The sequence below is a fragment of the Maylandia zebra genome, linkage group LG17 (assembly GCF_041146795.1).
Source record: "Maylandia zebra isolate NMK-2024a linkage group LG17, Mzebra_GT3a, whole genome shotgun sequence".
Classification (NCBI taxonomy): Eukaryota; Metazoa; Chordata; class Actinopteri; order Cichliformes; family Cichlidae; genus Maylandia; species Maylandia zebra.
In genome coordinates this window covers 20,155,666-20,179,981 of record NC_135183.1, presented here as the reverse complement: position 1 = coordinate 20,179,981, position 24,316 = coordinate 20,155,666, and the positions used below count along the sequence as shown (strand labels likewise).

Here is a 24,316-nt window from a genome sequence, read left to right as displayed (position 1 = left end):
TAGTTTTTTTTTTACCCACATCTTTTATATCTCCAGCACCTCTGCTGGCTTGTGACATTGCTGAGCGTCACAGCGCTGACTTTCCCACTCGACCGGTTGAGCAGCATGCCGAGCATGCCTGCCGGCTCTCTGGCATTTCCAGCTCGGTGTTGAGTTTGCATTCAGAGCGCTGCTTTTCCACTCCGGTAGCATGCATTTGTCGGGCTCGCATCGAGGCAGGCTGTGTGCGCCTTCAGTACAGATCCCTGTTACACTATCAGTACGTGTTGCAGGAGCCCCTGCAGAGTTGATGAAGGGCTGAGAGCCCAGCAGGACACTGGATGGTCTGAGTTAGAGCCTGAGCTGCTCTGCAGATTTAACCTCTGCTTTTAATGCTTTTATTGGCTGATAATTTTATTTTTCTGACTGAAGCAAGGACTTTAACCCTTTAAAACCGGTCGGAGCGGGCACGCTCCGTTTTGTGTAACTATTTTTAAATCCCTGTAGAACTGCAACCACGTAAGCTAACGCAAACATTTTTTTTGCATATGAAACCGGAGGAGTTGTACTTACATCTTATGCCATCAGCTTGTCCTTGGTCACGGTTCCCTTCCACACATAGCTTTGCAAAAACTGCATAAAAAGCGCTTGCAACAACAAAATCATAATATTCCAGAAACACGCTTTGCCAATCCGATCAGCTGTTCGTAACACTTCCTACGTTGGAACAGACGTCAGCCCGAACTATCGCCTATCCGCCATTACCTGGCCCGAAACCGAAAGTGATGTCACTTTCGCGGAAATGTATTTTTATTTTACCATCAGGGCCTCATAAGCCTATACTGGTGTTTTTAAAAGTTATGTTTGACTTTATGACTTTCTTTGTCATTTCTGGGATGCTTAGAGCTCAAATTGCACTGCTGGAAATAGTTTATTTTGATGCATATGCTGTTTTTTTGCAAATTTGCATTGTAATATTTATTTTCATTTTTCCTGCAGTATATAAAAATTGGTGTATTTCAAAAATAAAACTATGAAGACACTTAAAATAAATTTCCTGTGGTGGGAAACTATTTTGTGCAACTTTTTTGTATTTACAGTTAAGGCTGCTCGATTATGGCAAAAATGATAATCACGATTATTTTCACTGAAATTGAGATCGCGGTTATTTGACGATATTTATTTAACCCTTTAAGACCTACTATAGAACCAAGTCCGCCAGAGCTTATATTGTTTTTTTTTACATGTTGTAGTGCCATTTTTGGGAGCATTTCAATTTGCTATGCCACTGTTATAGCCCATATTTTAATAATATGTATGCATTAAGTCCATAGTAACTACATTAATTGCAAAAAAGTGCAATAAACTACAAAAAAATTGAAAATCGTTTTTGGTTGTTTTACATATATTTCTACTTGAAGAAATTTAAGAGGTTTATCCCTCAAAACTTTAAATACAAAAAAGTTGCAAAAAATAGTTTACAACAGGAAATTTATTTTGAGTGTCTTCATAGTTTTATTTTGGAGATACACCAATTTTTATATACTGCAGGAAAAACGAAAAAACAATCCTATGATGACGTCACTTCCGGTTTCGGCCAGGAAATGGCGGACATGCAATAGTTCACACTGACGTCTGTTTCACTGTGGGAAGTGTTACGAACAGCTGATCGGATCGGCAAAGCGTGTTTCTGGAATATTATGTTTTTGTTCCTGCAAGCGCTTTTTATGCAATTTTTGCAAAGCTATATGTGGAAGGAAACCATGACCGAGGACAAGCTGATGGCATAAGATGTAAGTACAACTCCTCCGGTTTCATATGCAAAACAAATTATTGCGCTAGCTTACACGGTTCAGGTTCTATGGGGATTTAAAAATAGTTACACAAAACGGAGCGTGCTGCTCTGACCGGCTTTAAAGGGTTAACAATGACTTTAAAAAATAATATAAAATAGTGTGCAACACCACTGAAGTTTTTTTTACCTCTCTTTTCAACCAACGGCAGTCACTCTCCTCTCCAAATAGTTTCTGCTTAGCTTTCAGATCTTCCTCGGCTCCTCTTAATCAGCAGTCTCCAACCTTTTTTGCGCCACGGACCGGTTTATGCCCGACAATATTTTCACGGACTGGCCTTTAAGGTGTCGCGGATAAATGAGGGAGGGGCTAATAATCGGCTCAGTCATTTTTAATGATCGTTGAAAGTCCAGATCGTAATCGTGATTAAAATTCGATTAATTGAGCAGCCCTATTTACAGTTTTGAGGGATAAGCCCCTTAAATTTCTCTAACTAGAAATGTATGTTTTAAAAAAAAAAAAAAAAAACGATTTTCAATTTTTTTTTTGGAGTTTATTGCACTTTTTTGCAATTTATGTAATTACTATGGACTTAATGCAGACATATTATTAAAATTTGGGCTATAATGGTTGTATTGATGTATATCAACTTGAAATGCTCCCGAAAATGACACTACAGCATGTAAAAATATAATATAAGCTCTGGCGGACTTGGTTGTATGGTAGGTCTTAAAGGGTTAAGTTTCTTTCAAATTTGTTAAGTAAGAGTTGTAGTAAACATTAGGAGTCAGCTGATTTCTGTATTTTCAGGCCTGACAGAGACATGGATTATAAGTAATCAGACACTGATAACAAATATACACTGGCATTCAATATTAAATCTAATTGTCCACGTTCAGAGTAAAAGAAAAAATGTTTGCAAAGTTTATTGCAATGAATTGCAGCTAAACTAAAACTGTTTCCAAGTCGGCTTCAGAAAGTATCGCTGTACAATATCTGCTCTGAACCTCTGAAAAACACTATCCATCTTATAAAAATGGGGTAACCATCAGTGCATTTTCCTCGTATGTTTCCTCTTATTTATAAATGTATTTCAAGCTTCAGTAAATTAAACTGTATGTAAAAATAAAAGTCGTTTTGTGATCACAGTCGTGGTGATTTTCCTTTGGGTAAAATCCATAGTCTCTTTGATGGATGTCAAAAATGGTTATATGCAAGAAAAAACAGTTTTCACAGTGAGGTATATTTCTGTCCGTGTACATGCTGTCATAATGTGCAGTAAGGGCTCTCTTTGCTCCGTTGTTTCTCCATGATGAAATGCCTTGTATGTGTTTTTGTACAGTTTCTGTCATCCCTGGTTGTTGCTGTTTGCTTTTGCTCATTTCCTGTTTATTATATTTTATGAGCCAGATGTGATAAATATGGCTGAATCTGTCACTTTTACATGTTGTACTGCGTCTTCTTAGATAAAAGTCAACAATAACAGTAGTATTAAAGCACTTTCATTTTCCACTAAGAAACAAATATTAAACTTTGAGCTGTTTTTTGTGGCTGCCTGCTGTCTTAGCTGCTAGTATGACCGTCCATTCTTGTTGTTAGCGTAGCTTTGGCCACTGTGCTCCTTTTCTCTGTTTGTGATTATGCCTTGAGCTTGTTCAAATTGCTTGTAGCAGGAGGCTGTGGGTAGCCCTGGCATGTATTTCTTCAGGTTGGCTGTGTCTGCCATAGGGCCTGGTCTGTCAGTCAGAACAGGTTGTTAAAGTTTGAGATGCTTCGGGGACAGACGCCTCTGTCTCCACAGTAAGGTGCATTCCTCAAGTATTTTTAGTGTAACGTTACCTACCGTCATGCATGTTTGCCATTACTCAAATGCTGTTGTGACTCAAACAGAGAGGATGTCATGTTTATTAGCATCTTTGGCTTCAAACAGCAGCTTCGTTCATTTACTGGAACTTTTTCAGACTGTGGACACTTCTGCAAGCTAATTGGGTTTTACTCATGACAGGTAACCAATAATCGAACCGGAGATCTTTTGTTTGCTATGCTTATGCTATGTTCTGATCATTGAAAAGTCTCAGCAAGTCTCTGTGTGGCCAACAACAGACACACATTATGCCCATATCGTGGTCTAAACCAATCAGAGATAGTCAAAATTAAAAGTGCCTCAAAAGCTTCGAACTGAATATCTTACTTGGACTATCTGTTTATTTTATATATCTTGAGATATTTGAAGTTTAAATTTCAGCTCACTGAAGCACTTTAAGCACAATAACTTTTTCAGCACTGTATTTTTCGGACTATAAGGCGCACTTAAAATATTTTTATTTCCTCAAAAGTGCGCTTTATGTATGAATTTTGGTTGTGCTTACTGACCACAAACTGATTTTATGTAGTACATGGCGCTCAAAAATCTGTCAAAATGTTTTAGTATGACTTTGGTAAGCTACGAAGCCGCACCGCTTGATGGATTGTTGGAGCATTACAGCTACTGTAGTCAGGAGAACTTTGTGTTGACAATAGGGCTGCCTCGATTAGTCGACTAGTCACGATTACGTCGACTATCAAAATCATAGAATACTAATAGTCGACGCGTCGTTTGAAGCTTTGTAAGATCCCAAAAGACACAGGAATAAGTAGTAGGATTTAAGAGTGTAATAACGGACTGAAACAGAAGATGGCAGCACTGCATGTACAAGGATGCCAGCTGCCGTTAAACCCAGAAGAAGAAGCTGTGTCCGGTATCGTAGCTGTGTCCAAATTCAGGAACCGCATCCTTCTGTGCTCACATTTGTAGGCCGATTACGTTACAGCGACACGACGAAGACGGTCCAAATTCGAAGACTGACAAATGCGGCCCACAAATGTGCCCTTGATTTCCCCAGATTTGAAGGATGGGTCGGGTGTATACTTCGTGGCCCAGCCTATCCCAGAATTCATAGTGTGGCCCTGCTCAATTTTCAACTATGGCAGCTGCTAGTTAGTTTTAATATTACTGTTATTATTCTCTCTGGGTCACAAAATAAATGTGTAACATATTTTGAGGCAAGGATGTAGCTGTGTAAACTTGAAATATCTGCTCAGTTTATCAAGACACCGCATATTTTCAAAACGTCTGTTACCCACCAGCTCGATGGCTAGCCGGGGTTCAAGGCTCACTAAAGCCGGTGAGAACACCAGACTCCCAGCAAATCGTTTTCAAACCCACCGCCGTCTTTCGCTACTCAGGTTAAACATGATATACAAGTCACTTAGATAACTTAAAAATGTTATTGTTTGGCTTTTTTCAGTATTTTATTTGTTCCTGAGTAAATCGGTTTGGCTGAGATTAAAGTTATAGTTTTTACACAGCAGAATAAACGTCAAGCAGACAACAGACTTGAGGGGGGGGGGGGAAGGAACAAACTATCTTATCAAAAATGATAATTGGAAAAAAAAAAAGGAAACATGCCTGCGGTTAGGGCTGCATGATTAATCGTTAGAAAATCGCGATCTCGATTCATACTTATGTGCGATCTCATTTCCAAATTACGACGATTTAAAAAAAAAAAAAAAAAAGAAAAAAAAAGACGACGACGATTGTACCGCATTTTGATCCAGGACGTAATCTGCATGAAAACAAGTGCTCACTCTTCCTGCTCAACAAATGACAAGGGCGGAGCCTTATACCACGTGATACAGAAGCTGTGGTGTGATGCTAAAATTAGCAGGGAAAAAACAACGGAGAGCACGTCAGGGATGACGAGAAAGTGACAGGAGAAAATCCGTCCCGGTCAACCACCAAAACATCAATAACAGGAACCTTATACAGCGCTTCCCTATACAGGTCGAACTTTCACAGGCACAAAGAAATTACGGAGGCTATCACTTATCACCTGACCAAAGATATGGCTCCCATCAACACTGTGCAAAACGAGGGATTTAGGAAAATGATCAACACCCTAGACAAACGCTACACAGTGCCGTCCAGCAACTATTTTTCTATTATTTTGTTGCACTACCTGCTCTATACACGCAGTGTCGAGCAACGGTGGAGACGGGATTTCAAGCAGTACAACATTTTGCAGCAACAGAAAAACGTGAGACATTTGTTGTTTTTAATGTTTATTTATTGTTTTTATGTTCAGTCTCAACTGTTATGGAGTTGATGTGCAGTTAATAAGTGCAATAAATATTTATACTGGAAAAGAAAATCGTGAGAGAATCGTGATCTCAATTCTAAGCCAAAAAATCGTGATTCTCATTTTATGCAAAATCGTGCAACCCTACCTGCGGTGTCAAACATTTCAATCATTCATTTCAAATCCTCTTTTTTGTATGTCCATCTTCATTCAGCTTTTTTTTTTTTTTGTTGTACGTTAGCCATTTCCCCCCAGTCCTTCAAAAAGTGTTCTTCCGTCAGTTTCAGTTTATATGTAAAGTTCTCCATCTCCATAATGTCCTCCACTGCTTCTTTCCTGGTGTCTCTGTCTTAAGCCAGTTTTTGGTGATGGCCTTCTTTGCTGTTGAAAGGAGAATCTTAGCCAAGTAACGATCCTTTACATCTACAGTACCTTCCAAGTATCCTAGATACAAAACAAGGCAAGTTCTGGGAATTATGTAACTAATATATCACAGAGAGCTGAGTGAATTTTGACCCAGGAAGTGTGAATGTTTCTGCATTTCCAGAAAATGTGTGTATGGTCTGGTTCATCCCATCCACACAGCCTCCAACACTGTTGTTGGGGGCGATCGTGGCTCAAGAGTTGGGAGTTCGCCTTGTAATCGGAAGGTTGCCGGTTCGAGCCCCGGCTTGGACAGTCTCGGTCGTTGTGTCCTTGGGCAAGACACTTCACCCGTTGCCTACTGGTGGTGGTCAGAGGGCCCGGTGGCGCCAGTGTCCGGCAGCCTCGCCTCTGTCAGTACGCCCCAGGGTGGCTGTGGCTACAATGTAGCTTGCCATCACCAGTGTGTGAATGTGTTTGTGAATGGGTGGATGACTGGATATGTAAAGCGCTTTGGGGTCCTTAGGGACTAGTAAAGCGCTATATAAATACAGGCCATTTGTTGTATATTGGTTTGTTTATTTTTAATCTTAGGTGTAATAAAGTAGCAAATTTGATTTTTTCAGATGAATTCTCTCCACTTTAATGATTGAGTTGTATTCTTATGTTCTTTCCATGTTTCATACCACACCTTCTCAGTGATTTCTTCATCCAGCTCTTTCCCATTGTCCAGTTATATTTTAGATAGCAAGGAGCAGACGGCTGAGTTTATTAAACTCCACCGAAACAATCTGCAGTTGTCATTAAAATTTAATAAACCATCATCTTGTCTTTATTTTTAGTTAGCACATACCTTAAACACTTAAAGCTGTAAACTAATGATAGTTATATAAGAGCAGATGCATGCTGGTGCAATAAGCTGTACGTTTTATGTCCAATGGATGCATGATCTGATTAGTCGACTAAGTGCAAAAATAATTGGTGACTAATCAACTATCAAAATAATAATTTGTGGCAGCCCTAGTTGACAAGATTATTAATCATTTAGAAATCAATATTCTCTGTATGGACAGCAATTTAAAAAAAAAAAAAAAAAAAAAAAAAAAAAGGAATGTGTAAAGCTGCGGTGTTAAGCGATGCGGATGAAAAATTTGTTTGCACCTAACTTTTGTGCTGGTGCACCTAAGAAAGGGGGGAAAAAAAAAAAGTTGGGCGCAACAGTGCAACTGTGGCAAAAAGTTAGTCTAGAGCCCTGATCTGACTACAGTGTTTCTGGCTAACTGATTAAAAGTTTTTTCCAATAAAATGTAATCAAATAGGCAAAAATGGCGGCTTTTTAAAATCCCAGTGTGACATAAAAGTTTTAGTTTTGGACTAACAAAAATTAGTCCACAGTCTCCGACTTCATCATGCAGTTGTTCGGCGTCCTGCGTCATGCCTTGTGGGCTTGCCGATGTGGTTTTGCCTCACCCTCCATGTCATCCTCATTAGCGGGATTAAGTTTGGATTAGAGGCGGAGAGCAGCAGTACGGTCCATCTGCCTGCTTCAACTTGCACCGACACATAAAGTCACCGGACGGTGGCCTGCAAGGGTCCTCTTTGTTTATCCATTTATTGTTTCCATGACGAGCCAGCGGAAGATTCTGATTTTCATTTCCAGCTGTTCGGAAAATATTTTAATGATCTGGAGCTTTCTGATTCACCGATGATTGAATTATTACAGAAATAAGCTCACAGGCACGACTCAACATAATGGGTGGGTTAGCTTACTGATCAGCCATCTAAAACAGAGTTTGGGCTGTTTTTGTTGAAACCAACTTTACTTGTGAAATCTGATAAATGCTGATTTTACTTCAGAATGAGGCTTTAAAAATATTTTATCCTGAGAAAGTTGAGCATCTACATGTGATATTTCCCAGGTAGCACATGGAAGTATCCTGTACCACGTCCATCTGTGCTGCAGGCATTTGTGTCTATAACCTCCTGAAACACAATCTGAAGCTCACAGCGTAAAGTCCTGATTGGCTGTGTGGAGGCGAGAAGAGTCAGCCACTGAACTTCTCTTTGTTGCTTTATGTTTTCATTTATTAGTTACGTTTCCCGTGAACGACCCAAAGTGGCAGAGAAGACTTGAAAACTTTGACTGTTGTTAGACACCTTTTCCCTTTAAACTCCTTGGAGTCCTGTCACCGTTTTCGGGGGTTCAGGTCAGAGCTGTTTGAAATCTGCGTATTAACCCTGTGCAATCAGTATGTGGTAATGTTTGGCCTGCTCTTGTTTATATCACTGGTTCCCCTTTAAAAGTGATGTGAAAGTGACTGCTTTGCTCCCTCAGAGGCAGTTCTTAAGTTAACAGACTCTGCTGGTTGCTGAGTTTTGATTTCCTGCTTCTCCTTTTTCACGTCGTCACTCTGAGTCGGGCCGTGAACCATTGACAGCGGCAAAAGCTGATAAGTGTCTTGTTTAAAGTCCAACATGCTTTATCACCCAGCGGCTGTTTAAACTTTTGGCTCTTCAGTTAAGAAGACACTGTGACCTCTGACCCGTGCATCGTGTTGCTGTCGTCATGTTGCTATTAAAGAAGGTGAAGCTGCAGAGGGAGAGGCAGAGAGGTAGGCACTGTGTTGGAGATTACGAGGCTAAATTAAAACCTTCATCCTCCTTAGACTCTATAGGACTGACTCCAGAATGAACAGGATTGCTTTGGGTCAGTCCAGTCCAGAGCTATTTGAAGGCATTTAGCAGGACGGTCAATGAGCTGTTTACATGCGGACTGGTAGCTAAGCTTTCAGCCACTTCAAGCTTTCTTATGCTGTATTTACATGGTACTGTACAGACTGCAGTGTTTCCCACAGGTTTATTTTTGGCACATGTGTATGTTTGTGTATGTGTCAACACAAAGTTTTTACACATTCGTCACCTTTACATGTTTCGGGTACCAAATTAATCTTGGACAAAAATAGCATTTCCAGCACCAGTAACCGTTAATTCTGCGGTTTTAATCCCTACCTGCATTTTATTTGCTCTGAAAACAGTTATGTACAAAATGAAAGGAGAACACGGCAGGTCCGTACAAAGACAGACTTGACGAAAAGGCTATCTTCGCTCTGGAGTACTGGAAGAGAGAGGGGGCAGCGACAGTCGCTTTTTCCAGTGAAAGGGATTTCTTGTACCACCGTGCATTTCGGGATTTACCCCGCAATCCAAGCCCTCCGTTGCCTCTTCGTGACTTCGGAAACATGACTTGAACAATTTTTCTTCCACGAAGGAATCCGATAAAAACCAAATTGCTTTACCCGTTGGCTTCCAGTGGCTGTCATGCGACTGGCTATAGCAGTTAATAATACAACAGCTTCTTGCCATTTTTTGTGTCTGTTTATCTCGGTGTGACTGCTGTCTTGTAAAAGCCTGTGCGCGCTAGCCACTTGTACCCACAATCCTTTGCGGTTTTACCCTGGAAATGACGCCACATTTTCGATCGCTATACAAAATGCAGTTTTTAAATGATTATTTCATTCATTAAGAAAAAAAAAACATATCCAAAGCTAACTCATCTCATGTGAAAAAGTAATTACCCCCTCTAAGTCATAAATTAACTTTTATTGTCTGATTTCTGCCAGATCTGTTGAATTATTAAATTGCTTAAATAGAACCTGTATGATAAAGTGAAGTAGCCTAAAAGATCTCAAAAAGCAACAAATCATCCCAGGATCTAAAGAAATGGATGCGAAAGATCTGCTGGTCTGCTGCCGCAGCTGGTCTGCTGCCGCAGCTCATCTGCTGCGAGTTTCAACGTGTTTTGCATTCAGAGATGCTCTTCTGTATACCTTGGTTGTAACGAGTGGTTATTTGAGTAAATACTGCTTTCCTGATTGAAGTTCAGCAGGTCATCTTGACCATGTCTGAGTGCTTTGGGGTGCTGCTGTGTGATTAGCTAATTGGATAACAATTAAATAAAAATAAATGTTAGAAGCAGTTTACTCGCAGCAATTCAACTGCAAAAACCAGAAGAACATCATCTTTGTTACCTTGTGGCAGCGTGAAAAGGGTTTTTGGTGCAGTGATTAGATGGTACAATACAAACAGGAAATGTACACAAGGTCAAAGACTACAGCATCACAGAAAAAAGCTGTGGAGTCAGATTTCTCTTGTTCCAGGAAATAAAAAAGAAGATTAAGAGTTAAGTTTATTCGTACAGCTCTTATCAAATGCAGATAACTTTCTTTAAAATTGAGAACTGGGGCATTAAGCTGTTTGAGTTTTATCAGTTTTATCAGCATGTCTAAGTAGGTAAAAATTGAAAATGATATACTAAGCTAATTCAGATTTAAAAATAAGTAAGTAAATGGTGATATTTTTATGACAGTTTTTTGCAAGAAAAGTTACAGATTAACTTTTCTTGCAAAAACTGCATAAAAATCAGCAGATCTTCACATATGTGAAGCTGCGTCTGTAGAATGTTTACAGATATTGTTTCAAGATATTTAGTTAATAACTGTAGCTCCTGTGCTGCTGGAATAACTGGAGGTTTTTCCATTCTTCCCATTCCTCCACCATGGTGTGAATTCAGCTCATTTTATCTTCGTAGACAGCACAGTGCTGAGTTGGTCTAAAACCTCTTAAAACCACAGTTTTAGTCTTCATTTTCGTGATACTGCCCAATAAAGGTTGTGTAACTCGTCAGGTTTCCCATCTATGACTTAAAAAAAATCCATCTTGGCTTCCTCCTGAGGCTAAAACACTCAAATTAAGAAACTTTTTTTTTTTTTCCAAGCATTTTCTTTTCTTTTTCTTTTCTTTTTTTTTTTTTTTTTTTTTTTTTTGTTTGTTTGTTTGTTGTCCAAGCAGGACTAGTTGAAACACAGGCATTGGTCTTTATGATGTAAAAGGCATTAAAACACACATGACAATAACAAAGCTGTCATATAATCATCTTTTCTCACTCTTTCAGGCAAAACGGGTGAGCCGGTCTACTCTCCCGGTCACAACGGCTCTCAGGCCACGTCGCCTGCCGCCCTGCCCCCACTTCGCAACAGTAACCACCATCATTTGACGGTATGGCTGCACACTGCTTTATCATTTATTATTTTCACTTCTTTGTCATTGTTGTGTTCAAAATAACACATGTGAAGAGCATAAAGCGGATATCATGCCTAAGTATCTGGACTTCTTCCTCTTGATCTCAGAATCTTTAAAACTTAGATGAACTGTGAGTAGTTTGCTCATTTAGGTTTAACCAAAATTCACAAACTGTGTAAATGTGCTTTGATGAAATTAGTACTCAAACTGTGTTTTCTTTTACCAAAATACAAAATTTTTCTTCCAACTAGGCCAATTATGCTTTACCTACTTTTAATGTTTGAGGTGACAGTGTTGCTGCAGTTCTAGGAAGCCCTTATTATACAAAAGCTTTCAAAGAGCCGCCTGGTAAAACAAACGGAAGAAGAAAAAGACTATGAACCCTGCACGCAGCAGGCTGTCAGGGAGCGAGGGGAGAGAGCAAGCCATGCGCCGCCCTAATTGGCTTTATGTGAACGCAGGTGAGACTCGGTAGTCTATCAGCACAGAGGATGAACCACAGAGCAAGGGCAGGATAATAATGATGATAGAAAAAGTTGAAAAAAAGCTGCCTAACAAGGTTTTGAACAACGATGGTAGCATGCAGAAGTCATTCAGATCGCTCTATCAGAATCAGAAAGTCATTATTTATCCCTAAAGGGCAATTATTTTATATTTGTTTATCTGCTCTTGGCTCTGTGTGATGTCACGAATAGGGAATGTCACTAATAAGGTCATTTGAGTACCTCAGACTAGTTTATATCCTCTTTTACTGTGTGGTTCTCCTTTTTTTTTTTTTTTTTCTTCCCTATTCTCTTTCCGCTCTCAACAAATCGGGGTTGATGGCTTCCCCTCCAACAGTGTCTTCCTGTTAATAGGGAGTTCTTCCTTTCCACCATCACAGAGTGCTTGCTCACAGGCAGTCACCTGACCATTGGGGTTCTTTACCTTACAATACACATGAAAATTAAAATTGAGCAGTCTGCTGAGCTGAATAGAAGCTCCACTCTCCTCCTGCTGTTCAGATCTTCTGTTTGTGGGAGGCTGCCAATCAGGAGATTAAAGGAAGTGGATGAACTACACCAATGTAGGGGTGGGCGACATAAACGATATACGATAGAAACGATATAAATTTGGCTAACGATAGAGCGTTATAGTCAAAATCTCTATCGCGCATGTTGATGATGTCATCAAGCTGTGCCTGTTTTGGTCGAAAGCATCGCAGCGTGTCACCACCCGATCCGTACCAGAAACCCGATCGGTACCCCGCATGCGTGAAAGGTTTCTACTTCCGGTCGTAGCGTTTTACGATAGTTATGAGTCAGAGTATCTGTTAAAATGTTAAGAATAACAAGTATATCTTAAAATGTTTGCAATAATGAAGCATTTCAGTACAATGTAGACAAAAACGAAAAATAAAAAGAAAGTTACGGATCAGGACTCTCCGATCCTTACTGCGCATGTGTAAAGTCTGACCGTACAAATCGGGTCTACCCGATCCGTACCGCGCATGTGCAGATGTTTTCTTCTTCTTCTATTCGTTTAATGGCAGTTTACTCCCCAGTGTACGAGGATACCGCCACCTGCTGACCGAGCGAATAAACCCTATTATAAACTGAATTATCGTCATTACAAACGTGTGTTAAATCTGATTTAGTGATAGTCGAGTGTGTTTATGCTTGTCTGTGAGGAGAGGATTGTTGGAATAGTGATGATGATGTCCGCTATCACTGTCAATTGTCAGTAAACACTTCATCTGGCTGATGAATCTACACGTGAGATATTACAAAGTCTGCATTATTAACTCTGTAATTAGGCGCCATTCTTCTTATTTTACGGCGCTGTTGCTCAATCGGGGAACGCTCTCTGTTGAGGAGAAAAGCATGAATTTCTTTGTATACGGATTATCCATTGTTTAAATGTCCCGGGCAGTCGAAAAGGAGGCAGAGCTGTTGAGAAATGCTAGGAGCTAACTGGGCGATAACAGTATCATTCAAATATATTGAATGTCGCAATGTTGGCAAAGAGAGGAAGTGACGTAAGATTTGCGCATGCGGGGTACCGATCGGGTTTCCGGTACGGATCGGGTAGTGACACCGCGGCTAAAACCATTATCATCTGCAAATTATGGCGGGCGACAGTCATAGTAAAGAGATGAAGCACTTTTGAAATATGGGGAAAGCCAAAAACTGCGCTTCCTCCACTTCCGTAACATTGATTCATTAATGTTGAATTCTCTCGCAGCTGTTCTATTCCCGCGTTGTTGCAGTATATTAATAACTAACCTCGTATTGTGGATGAATAATCTCAGTTGTTCTCCTGACTGAAGTTTGGCCCGTGTATAGCATTCTGCTATGCGATTGCATTTGTCCCTGACCACCAGAATCTGTCACGTTAACTTTTATTGAGTGGGGGAAAAAAGTTAGCGTTCATCCTCCAGCTTCACTGTGCTAATGTTATGCTAACATAGCTGTGTCGCTAGCAATCACGTAGCACAACATTATATACCAGGTAGTCCAACTTCAGTAACCCTGCAAACGCCACTGCTGTTTAGTTTTCTGTCTTCATTTATGTCGGAAGTGGTAGCAGAGCTGTACGTTTTAATTAGTTTCAAAAATCTCTCAGTCAGAACATGGTATGAGATGTTTAGGTGGAAACTAGCGAGCTAACTTCCTGTTAACTTCTAACTCCGTTAAATTTAATAAATTCTGTTTTCATGGATGTAAAACTTAATTGTTACACCCGATAAAGCAGCAACGTTGATGATTTAATTAAAGATGAAAGAATTTAGACCGTTTTTAACTCTTAGTGTTCGTTTGGCTTTGGGACCTGAAGTGGACGGAGTTTTGGACCCAGATTGCTCTGCGAAGCTCCTCACTACGGCAGCCGTAATGCTCTGACAATCCATCAAGCAGTGCGGCTTACCAAAGTTGTACTAAAACATTTTTTAACAGATTTCTGCACGCCAAAATCAGTTCGAGATCAGTAAGCACAACCAGCATTCATACATAAGGCACACTCTCGATTTTTGAGGAAATTAAAGGATTTTAAGTGTGCCTTATAGTGTGGAAAATATGTTATACAGAAGAAAATAATATATCGTGATATATATCGTTACCGCACGTGCTTCAAATTATATCGCAATATGAATTTTAGGCCATATCGCCCAGCCCTACACCAATGCCTACTTTAAAATAAATACTGTAACTGTGAAGCTGTTACCAAGAAGAATGTGAATCTGATCCAGTTTAATTATAAACATTAAGTCTGCTAGTGTGCCTCAGGTACATGGTTTTATTCTGATAGTCATCAGCAGGTGAATAACAGAAAAAGTGATGAACAGATTAGCGGCAGATGTTCTGCTCAGACCTTTGTGGTCAGCAGCTTCGTGCAGGTCGTGATTTTTTGAGTTTGATTCAGATTCTGCAGCTCAGGGTTTTGTCCCGTTCATCTTGGCTCATCGTTGGGAGAAATAAGCTGGTGAAGTCATCTGTCGGTGTTGGCGTGTTAGCATACTGTTAGCGCCAAGAAGCAGCACTTCTGTGCACCAGCCTGCTGCAGCCACATGGCTAATAATAGCCTCCTGTGCCAGGATGCTTTAAACAGCTAAATGGTTTATAGGCTGGTGTGAAGAGCAGACACACGCACACACAAGACTAATGCTATAAAAGAAATAATGCATCATTTATTTGCTCTGTTTATTTTATCGCCACTTTTGTACACGATAATGACGTTTCCTGTGGCACGTCAGTGGAATCTCTTACCAGACATTAACATTGATGTCCAGGACGGCAAATCGGAGGCTTCTTATCACTTGGAAAAAGTCACATGTTTAATCAAGGAGCAAATATTAATTGTCAGAAACTGATCTTCCAGCCTCAAGTAATTTACCTGCATTAGTGTGCCTTAAATACAGTGTGCCTTATGGTCTGAAAAATATGGTACACAAAAGAAAAAATAAATAAAATTAGAGCTCAGCATATAAAAACATTAAGAATTTTATTGCATTATATTAATGAGGGCAACCTAACGACAAGTGAACCCTGGAAGAAATAAAATCTTATATTGGGGCAAATTCTTTAATCACAGTTGACTGATAATTCTGTACCGGCAGTTTTTATTTCTCAGTAACGATTGAAATGAACAGAAATGTTGATTATTCTTCAAAATAACTGCCTGAATATGTACCTGGACACAATTCAAGATGGGTGTCCAGTGGCTAACCTTTCACCTGAAAGAACTCATTTCCCAGCCCTCTTATATAAAACCATTTAAAAACATGGAAATATTACACCTAGCTTTTTTATGTATGTTTAATAATAAAAATAAATAATCTGCAGATTAATGAATAATGGAAATCCTTGAAGGAAAGAAGCAACATTTGGCTGACTGAGTCGAGGTGTAGTCAGGTAAGGGAGGAGTCAGCAGAGCCACATGTCATCTTATATGTCACTGTAGCTGCTGAGACACACACACAAACCTGTTTGTGTGAGTGTTTCATCTCCTGATTTTCATCCTCATGTTTGTGCCACCGTGTCCTCAGCTGCCGGGTCACGAGAACACACACTTACTGTGTTTTTGTGTTAAGCACCAGGTCTTTGAACCAAGCCGCTCTGCCGTGTGTGTGTGTGTGTGTGTGTGTGTGAGTGTGAGAAAGCACCTCTGTTATCTGAAAGGACCCAGGTGTGCTGGTCACCACAGCAACGGGGAGTGACTCAGTGAGCAGGAGACAAAGGGAGACAATGAGACGGAGACGGAGGCGCCTGTTAATCAGAGGGGGATAATTTCCCGGACACAGTTCATCTTTCCGGGAATAGTTTTTGTCTAATTCACTCATTTCTGGGTGTTAATTATCCACGTTTCTCTGAGAGCGCACGTCCAGGTCCATATTTGGATGACACGCATCAGAAAATGAATAATTAAAAGGAGAAAAATAAAGTCCCAGAATCTAAACTTAAACCAAAGACGACATAAGTGGTCATAAAGTGGCCACCTGCTAGTTACTGTTTTTAAATAAACCTCGGTTTCCTCGGCTCAACTTGCAGAGGACTCTCTCTTATTTTTAGCCAATATTTCCCTCTGTTTTCGGTCAGGGAGGCTCTAAAGTTGCGATGTCGGATGCCGTCCAGCTGTCATCGCAGTCGCAGGGCCATGTCACTCAGCTCTATGAGGAGAACACCAACAAACGCCCGGTGCTGACCTCCCAGCCCAATGGGCTGGCTCCAATCAGCTCGTCCCGACCTGGCTTGCCGCTGCCAGACCGGCAGACCTCGACGTCAGAGCCTGCCCACCACCACCGCCAGAGCAGCGCAGCCTCCAACAAGTCGACGGACAGCAAGCCGAAGGTCAACCCCATGACCCCGGAGCAGGCCATGAAGCAGTTCATGTCCAAAATTTCGTCATTCGAGCAACACGAGATGTTCAGCTATCCCGAGGGTGAGTGTCCCTAACCACTCCGCCTGCAGATGGTCGTTCTGATTGATTAGAGGTCGGGTGTATTGACAGGAGAGAACCACCAATAACTGATCAATCATCTGCTTCCTCCTCAGTGTATTTTGTTGGCCAGAATGCCAAGAAGAGGCAGGGGGTCCTCGGTGGAGCCAACAACGGGGGCTATGACGATGATCAGGGGTCTTACATCCATGTACCACATGACCACATCGCATATCGCTATGAAGTCTTGAAGGTCATCGGCAAGGGCAGCTTTGGACAGGTATGACTGCTGACCCCCCCCTAATTTCCTGTTTTTTTTAGTCTCTGAATTTTTTTTCCTTTTTTTTTTTTCTTTAAGATTATTTTTGTTGACTTTTTATTAAATTTTATTTGCGGTTATGTTTAGTTCCTGACTTTTTAAGAGTGATGACAAGTTTTAGCGTCTTTGTGGTAATAATTTTTAACCTTAATGCCTGCAGAAGATTCCAGATGATGTTGTAGTTTGTAGCAAAGACAGTAGAGATGGTTATTACACAGCTTAGCAGCTGAGCTTTGTTTGCTTTATAAAGGAATGCCACGACAAAAGGAGCTTTTAGTTATCAGGTTATGAGTCTTCATGTTTAATTTTAAGATGAATTTTTTAATAGAGAAATAACAGTTGTAGAATAGAACCAGGAAAACTATGAATATTAAAAATATCTTTGCATACTCTATTCCGAGACTTTAGTTGGTGGGGGTTTTTTGGGGTTTTTTTTTTTTTGTTTTTTTTTTGTTTGTTTTTTTGTTTTTTGACATCAAGAATATCTAATCTAAGATTAATGACGGCGTCATGCTCTTCCTTTTCCTCCTGCAGGTGGTGAAGGCCTTTGACCACAAGACTCAGACACATGTGGCTCTGAAAATGGTCCGCAACGAGAAGCGCTTCCACCGGCAGGCAGCGGAGGAGATCCGCATCCTGGAGCACCTGAAGAAGCAGGACAAGGATTCGAGCATGAACGTCATTCACATGCTGGAGAACTTCACCTTCCGAAACCACATCTGCATGACCTTCGAGCTCCTCAGCATGAACCTGTACGAGCTCATCAAGAAGAACAAGTTTCAGGGCTTCAGCCTCCCGCTGGTCAGGAAGTTTGCCCACTCCATCCTACAGTGTCTGGATGCACTGCACAAGAATCGCATCATCCACTGCGATCTCAAGCCCGAGAACATTTTACTGAAGCAGCAGGGACGCAGCGGCATCAAGGTCAGCTGCTGTAAACAAATCAGAGGAAAATCCCCTTTCTTCACTTCACAGACCCTTTCAAACTGCTTCTCTTTCTCTCCTCAGGTCATAGACTTTGGTTCCAGCTGTTATGAACATCAGAGGGTTTACACCTACATCCAGTCCAGGTTCTACAGAGCACCGGAGGTTATTCTGGGTAAGAAAAACACTGAGAAAACTGAGAGCAGCGTTTCCTTTCGCATATGGAAGACAAAATAAACTGGCACGTTATAAGTTACTCAATAAAGGAATAAAAGCCATTAAATAAAAAATAATATTAAAAATATAGAAGAAGACTGAATTTAGGGAAACTGATTTAAACATTTTAAATAAATAGTAATAAAATATATATAAAATTACGTATTTAATTTTTAAAAAAAGGTTTTTAACCAAACTAGTCATCGCTTTTGAGCTCTGACAGCAGAGGTTTTTTTTTTTTTCACTTTTAAGATAATGTACAGAATAAAAGCTTGTTATTCTGACTTTAAATGAGAACCAACCAGCGACTTAAAAAAACAAAAAAAACCAACAACGAACGTTTCCCTTTAAAATTAATGTGCATCAAGTTATCTTTGCAATTTAATAATAGATATAGTTATTATTACTTGCATTCTGATGTTTCAGGAAACTCTTGAAAGCAGTTCATCGCAGGAAACGGTCTTTGGACTTCCTGAATGTGACTGCTTTACTTTTTGTTTGACCGACTAGCCAATAATGACACAGGCTGGATTTGATGGTGACCCTCTTTCTTCTCTTCCAGGCTCCAGGTATGGGATGCCCATCGACATGTGGTCTCTGGGCTGTATCCTTGCCGAACTGCTCACTGGTTACCCCCTGCTGCCGGGCGAAGATGAAGCTGACCAGCTTGCCTGCATCATCGAACTCCTGGGAATGCCCACTCAGAAGCTCCTTGACGGCTCCAAGAGAGCGAAAAACTTTGTGTCATCAAAAGGCTACCCACGGTACTGCACCGTGACCACGCTACCCGATGGCACCACAGTGCTGAACAGCGGGCGCTCGCGGCGGGGAAAAATGCGCGGCCCCCCGGGCAGTAAGGACTGGAGCACGGCGCTGAAGGGCTGCGATGACGTGCACTTCATCGACTTCCTCAAACAGTGTCTAGAGTGGGACCCGGCACTCAGGATCACGCCCAGTCATGCGCTTCGGCACCCGTGGCTGAGGAGGCGGCTTCCAAAGCCTCCGTCAGGAACCACGGCTGGAGAAAAGACCTCATCGTCCAAACGTGGCACGACCACTACTGATGGCGCCATCACCTCCATCTCAAAGCTCACCACCACGTCATCCTCCTCAAAAACCAGGACTAACTTAGCAGCTATCACGGACGCCAACGGAAACATCCAGCCGAGGACAGTGCTGCCCAAACTGGTCAGCTGAGAGTGAATGCACCCCACTCGCTGCAGGGAGGATGGCAAACCAGCCGAATAAAATGGTTTCGTCCAGTTTGACAAACGTTTGGTTTTTCAGCGTTGTTGGGGTGCATTCAGAATAAACACGGCATGGAAATGTGCGGATTGGCTACTCCGCCGCACAAAACCCAGTTAGATGAACTTGCTTGCGTTCAGGAATGCCTCAAATCCTCAGTTTTACATTTTGAGCAGTGAGACACGAAGTAACCGCACATTGTTTGGACCCGACTGCAGCGCCACTCAGACAATCAGAACTCACTATACCGCTCTGTAGCTCCAAACTCACAAACACATCAACAACATGGTGCTGACGGGGGAACAAGGCTGTTTTTAAAGCGTTTTTAGTACAGAATCTTTTTAGCTGGTTTGATTAATCAATTTAACAGCTTCAGTCTTACAAGGTTATATCCAAACACAGTGTAGGGCCTTATGAAGGAGGTTTATGAGGTTAACTGACAGTTAAGTTTGATATATCCTTTTAATTCTAAAGGTATAGTTGTGCAGTGATTAGCTTTCTAGTCTTTGTTTTATGTCAGAGTGGAAAAAAAAGTTTGTTGGGTTTTAGTTAGGGGTAGATTGGTGGTGTTTGTTAAAAGCCCAGCAGAACCCACTCCCTGCTAGGTAGCTAACTTTGTTAGTTAGCTTTTGTTTTACAGTGTAGCTAGCCTTTTTTTTACCGTGCTAGCATAGTGCCTGTCAGCTGGCTAACTGCTAGCTGGCACTGTTTGTTGTTGGACAGCTACATGTTTCTTAGCTGTCCCTTTGCTAGCTATTTACCTTTTGACTGGCTAGCAGTTAGCTTAACAAATTTTAAATCTGTCAGCTAGCTATAGCTGGCTCCACGTTTGCCTTTTTTGGCAGTCTGGCGGCTAGCCTTAGCCGGTTTTTAGCCATAGCTCGTTAGCTCTTCACTGCCCAGCCTTACGAAGCACAGACAGAATGAAAAAGATTTTTAATATCTACACTTTGTTTTTTGATGGGGATAAAATAATGCCTGAAAAGAAGGTTTGAAGTAAACAAGTACCAGTTTTTTCCTTTTGTAATGAATCAAAACTGAGCACTGAGGGCACGAAATGGGGTTTGAGGGAGAGGAGCTGGTTTAATAGTAACATTATAAACCTCACAGCAAAGAGCATGGATTAAAAAAAAATACATTTAATGTTGTAAACCAAAGGGGACAGTGAAGAATTTTCTTAAATAGCCATTTTAAATAGTATTTAATAATAATTTGTCATTGTATAGAGAAAATAAAAGATGATTGTTGACCGTTACGCGGTAGACGTATCACCTGAGCCCAGGAAAAAAAAGTTTATCTAAAATTAACTTGTACACAAATCCTCATGTGCAACAAAATGAGTGTAAGCAACTTTGATTTTCAAAGTACCATAGGTTTACTAAGCTCCTCCATTTGGTTTTTCTCAAAGTATGGCGAGGTTGTTTTAAACCACAGCCTTTAGAGCCATTTGGAGCATGATATGTAGTGAATACCCTTTTAAAAAAGTAACAAAGAATAGTTAAGGAGCATCTACGTCAGAATGGATCGAGCAATAACATCTAAAGTTCAGCCTTTTCTTTTTTTTTTCTTCTTTTTTTTTTAAAACTTGCGGCAGTCAGTGAGCGATTAAAGGTGAATACCAATGGGACCTAAGCATAGTGAGCCACTGCATCTGGCCCTGAATGACGCAGTAAAATTACAGATTAATTTAATGATTATTGATTATATAGATCCAAAAAGAAGTACATTTGCTGATACACGGATCAGAGTTAATTATTGAAAAATTTATAATGGGACGGGAGATGATTTTATTTATTTGCGACACGTTAATATTTATTAATCTAATCTATGTATTACGTGCAGTTTATACTGTATACTTGAATGTGTGTGAGCTGAATGTATGTACTTGTGCGTGTATGCGCGTGCGCAGTATAAAGGGTCTTTTTGTTTGTTTGGGTTTTTTCTAAAGCTTGTTCCCTCAACCCTGCATACTTTTACACACACACACACACACACACACACACACACACACACACACACACACACACACACACACACACACACACAGAGCTGTATCTGAACGCACTCTAAAACTTAGGAAGATGACGACTAGGAGAAAAGCTGGCCCACAGTTGGCTGTGTGCACCATCAGCCTGGTGATGTAATGTAGCACGCAGGAAGTGGACGATGATGCTCAGAAGGAACTCTTGTTTAAAAACAAACAAACAAAAAAAAAAAAACAGACACTACCTGCTCCACCCATCTCAGGGGAAGCTTTGTCCCCCTTCTGGAGGAGGAAGAGGAGGATAAAAGGGGGGATCCTCTCTGATGTTGGTTTGTTTTTTTTTCTGAGGACTTGATTGGTTGAGTTTTATTTTATTTTTTTAATTCAGTGAGATGAAGTGCAGAGAGTCATAACTGTGTGCCTTCAGTATCTCATTGCCATGTCTCTCTCTCTCTCTCTCTCTCTCTCACACACACACACACACACACACACACACACACACACACACACACTCTTAAAGAGGTGATGTCATAGCATCAATAACAAAAATGAACAACAAAACCTCCCAGGAAGTCCGTCAGTATCCTTTGGTGCCACTCACACCAGCATGGTGAGATTTAATGGCTTAGAGTCTGGATGCTGATCAGTTCCTGGTTTGTTTCAGTAAAGCCCAAAGATACCTTGTGAACCCGTGTGACCTTTGACCTCTAAACCCCAGCTTGTCTTCACTGATCTGATACAATGGTTTTGTGGTCAGTGGAGACTCAAACACATGTTTAGCACAGTTTACAGAGCAAACAATAGTGCAGCAGAAAGCTCAAACAGTGGACACAAACACCAAAACGCCCACATTTGACCCTGTGGAGGTGTTCTTGTGAAAAATCAGTCCGGCTTTCATTTTGATCTAGGAAACCGCTGTTTTGCTCAAATCCCAAGCCCTGGATACATTTTAGAGGTTTTACTCTTGATTCTTAATACTTTTGACTGTAAGCAAGTCAGATTTATAGCTTTCTGTATAGTCACTCTGAGTCCTGACCCACTATAAATGGCAAACTTCCTGCCATAGGTAAGACCATATGGGGCCCGGAGTTGTGAATGAATCAAAAAACGATGTAGTAATACTAAATTAGTGCCACCATATTTCAGTACCTGTATCCACCTGTGAATGGTTTCCCTGTTATTGCTATCTGCTGCATTACAGAACATGCCAACTTACCAGCCAAAGTAGCTTTAAGCTAACCTGTACCGACATCCACAGGTGTGTGTGTGTGTGTGTGATAAGATGATTTTTGGGGTGGGCAGGGGATGTATAACATGGCTGCACAATGTATAGACACATATCAGCCCACTGTCGCCATCTGTCACTGTGGTACAGACCAGTGACACCTGCTGACAAGAGGGCTAAGCTAACACTAGCCGTTCGACTGCTAGCGCCCAGCCGCTAGCTGCTGCACTGACGTTTGTTTTCTTTGCAGTGATGCTAACACTAGCCTATTGCTAAATAAATGCTAGTAGCACATTTTTACCTGCTAGCGTTGAGCTCTACACAGAGGGTGCTCGTGCAAGCTGTTAGCATTAGCATTAATGTGGTTTTAAAGGTTTGTTGTTGTTGTTTTTTTTTAAAATTTAAATATTCGTACCTCAGATCGCTCAGTTATTATTATTATTATAACCGCTGTCACTAACACCCAGGGCATTTGGTTGATTCTACCAAAGTGCATTCCTTTACAAAGCTAGCTCAGAGCTAGCTGCTCAGATAGACACGCAGGTAGGTAGGCAGGAAGTATGAAAGAACGCAAAGGGGAAGTGGACAGAAAGGCGATTGAGTGAGAAGCAGCTGTTGTTATTGAGATCAAAAGAGCATGAATTGCTTTGTTTTGTTTTTGTTTTTCTAAATATTGTCACTGGCTGCAGTCACGCTCATGATGTTTGATTTAAATAACCTCCGGTAGCAACCAGTTGGGTTTTTTGTTTGTTTGTTTTTATTTTGGAGGGGACAGCAACTATAGCCTGGCTATCTTGCTAGCTCAATGCTACACTAGCCAGTTAATGTACAATCCCATTAGCCATTTAGGTTCTCTTCGGGAGTCTTTGCAGCCAGAGGTTAGCGGCTGATAGCTTGAAGCTGCGCTGTATTTCTGTGATATTTGCCAGCTGGTTTTTATTGTGGATCTTATCTGTAAATAATGTGCAAAGTGTTTGAATAATAGTTGTTTTTTTGGGGTGGGGGGGGTTAAATGCGCTGATGTGCCACGCCGCAGCCAGTTTTACAACGTACTGTATCTACTGTACAGAACACAGAAGTTGACTTTTCTAGTGAGCCTTTGTTAAATTTTATTGTGGTGCAAGAAAAGGATTATTATTAATAAAACAGTTTTATTGTTCGTCTTTAGGTTTCTGTCTTTTTGTGAGTCGGAGTGTAATGAATGGGATAGATGTGCCTCTTTCTGCCCACTTTTAAATTGCAAACAAAAAATGGAAAAAAGGCACAAAACATGAGAACACTAAGAGTTATTTAGAAGTTAAACTAAAAGGTAGTACAACCCCACAAGGTGCACAAGCATACTGAGACTGAGACTTTGTCTGACAACCCCGGTGCCTCTGTAGAGTGGAAACTCCGGAGTAACAAAAAACAGCTGAAAGTAATAAAGGAAAATGAGGTAAGAAATGGAAACTAGAAACAAAGCACGTAAGAATCAAATTTGAGTTGCCAATGCAGGAAAAGTCTTGGATTGGCCTCCCCAGAACCTGGACCTCAACATTACTGGACCAATGTGGGATCATCGTGACAGAAAATAGTACAAAAGGCAGAAATGTGCAAAGAAGAGGATTGAATGTCTTTCTAGAAGGCTGGACAACGCAAGACATCTGCCTAAGAGTCCAT

General features: G+C 40.9%; 1 protein-coding gene across 4 annotated transcripts in view; it reads left to right on the top strand.

Moving 5' to 3' along the window:
- The window catches only part of dyrk2 (dual-specificity tyrosine-(Y)-phosphorylation regulated kinase 2), a 30,222-nt gene extending 6,406 nt beyond the window's left edge, over positions 1 to 23,816 (top strand). For 2 of the 4 annotated variants that reach the window (XM_004566451.4, XM_076876030.1), the window contains exons 2-7: positions 11,205 to 11,308; positions 16,405 to 16,747; positions 16,861 to 17,024; positions 17,598 to 17,987; positions 18,072 to 18,162; positions 18,766 to 23,816. In XM_004566451.4, coding sequence (XP_004566508.1) covers positions 11,205 to 11,308; positions 16,405 to 16,747; positions 16,861 to 17,024; positions 17,598 to 17,987; positions 18,072 to 18,162; positions 18,766 to 19,400 — 1,727 coding nt within the window. In that variant the 3' untranslated portion in view covers positions 19,401 to 23,816. Of the gene's footprint in view, positions 1 to 7,343; positions 8,010 to 11,204; positions 11,309 to 11,617; positions 11,794 to 16,404; positions 16,748 to 16,860; positions 17,025 to 17,597; positions 17,988 to 18,071; positions 18,163 to 18,765 lie in introns of those variants that run through there. The other 2 variants (XM_004566454.6, XM_024805583.2) reach the window with 2 other exon arrangements.
- Positions 23,817 to 24,316: the final 500 nt, after the last annotated feature.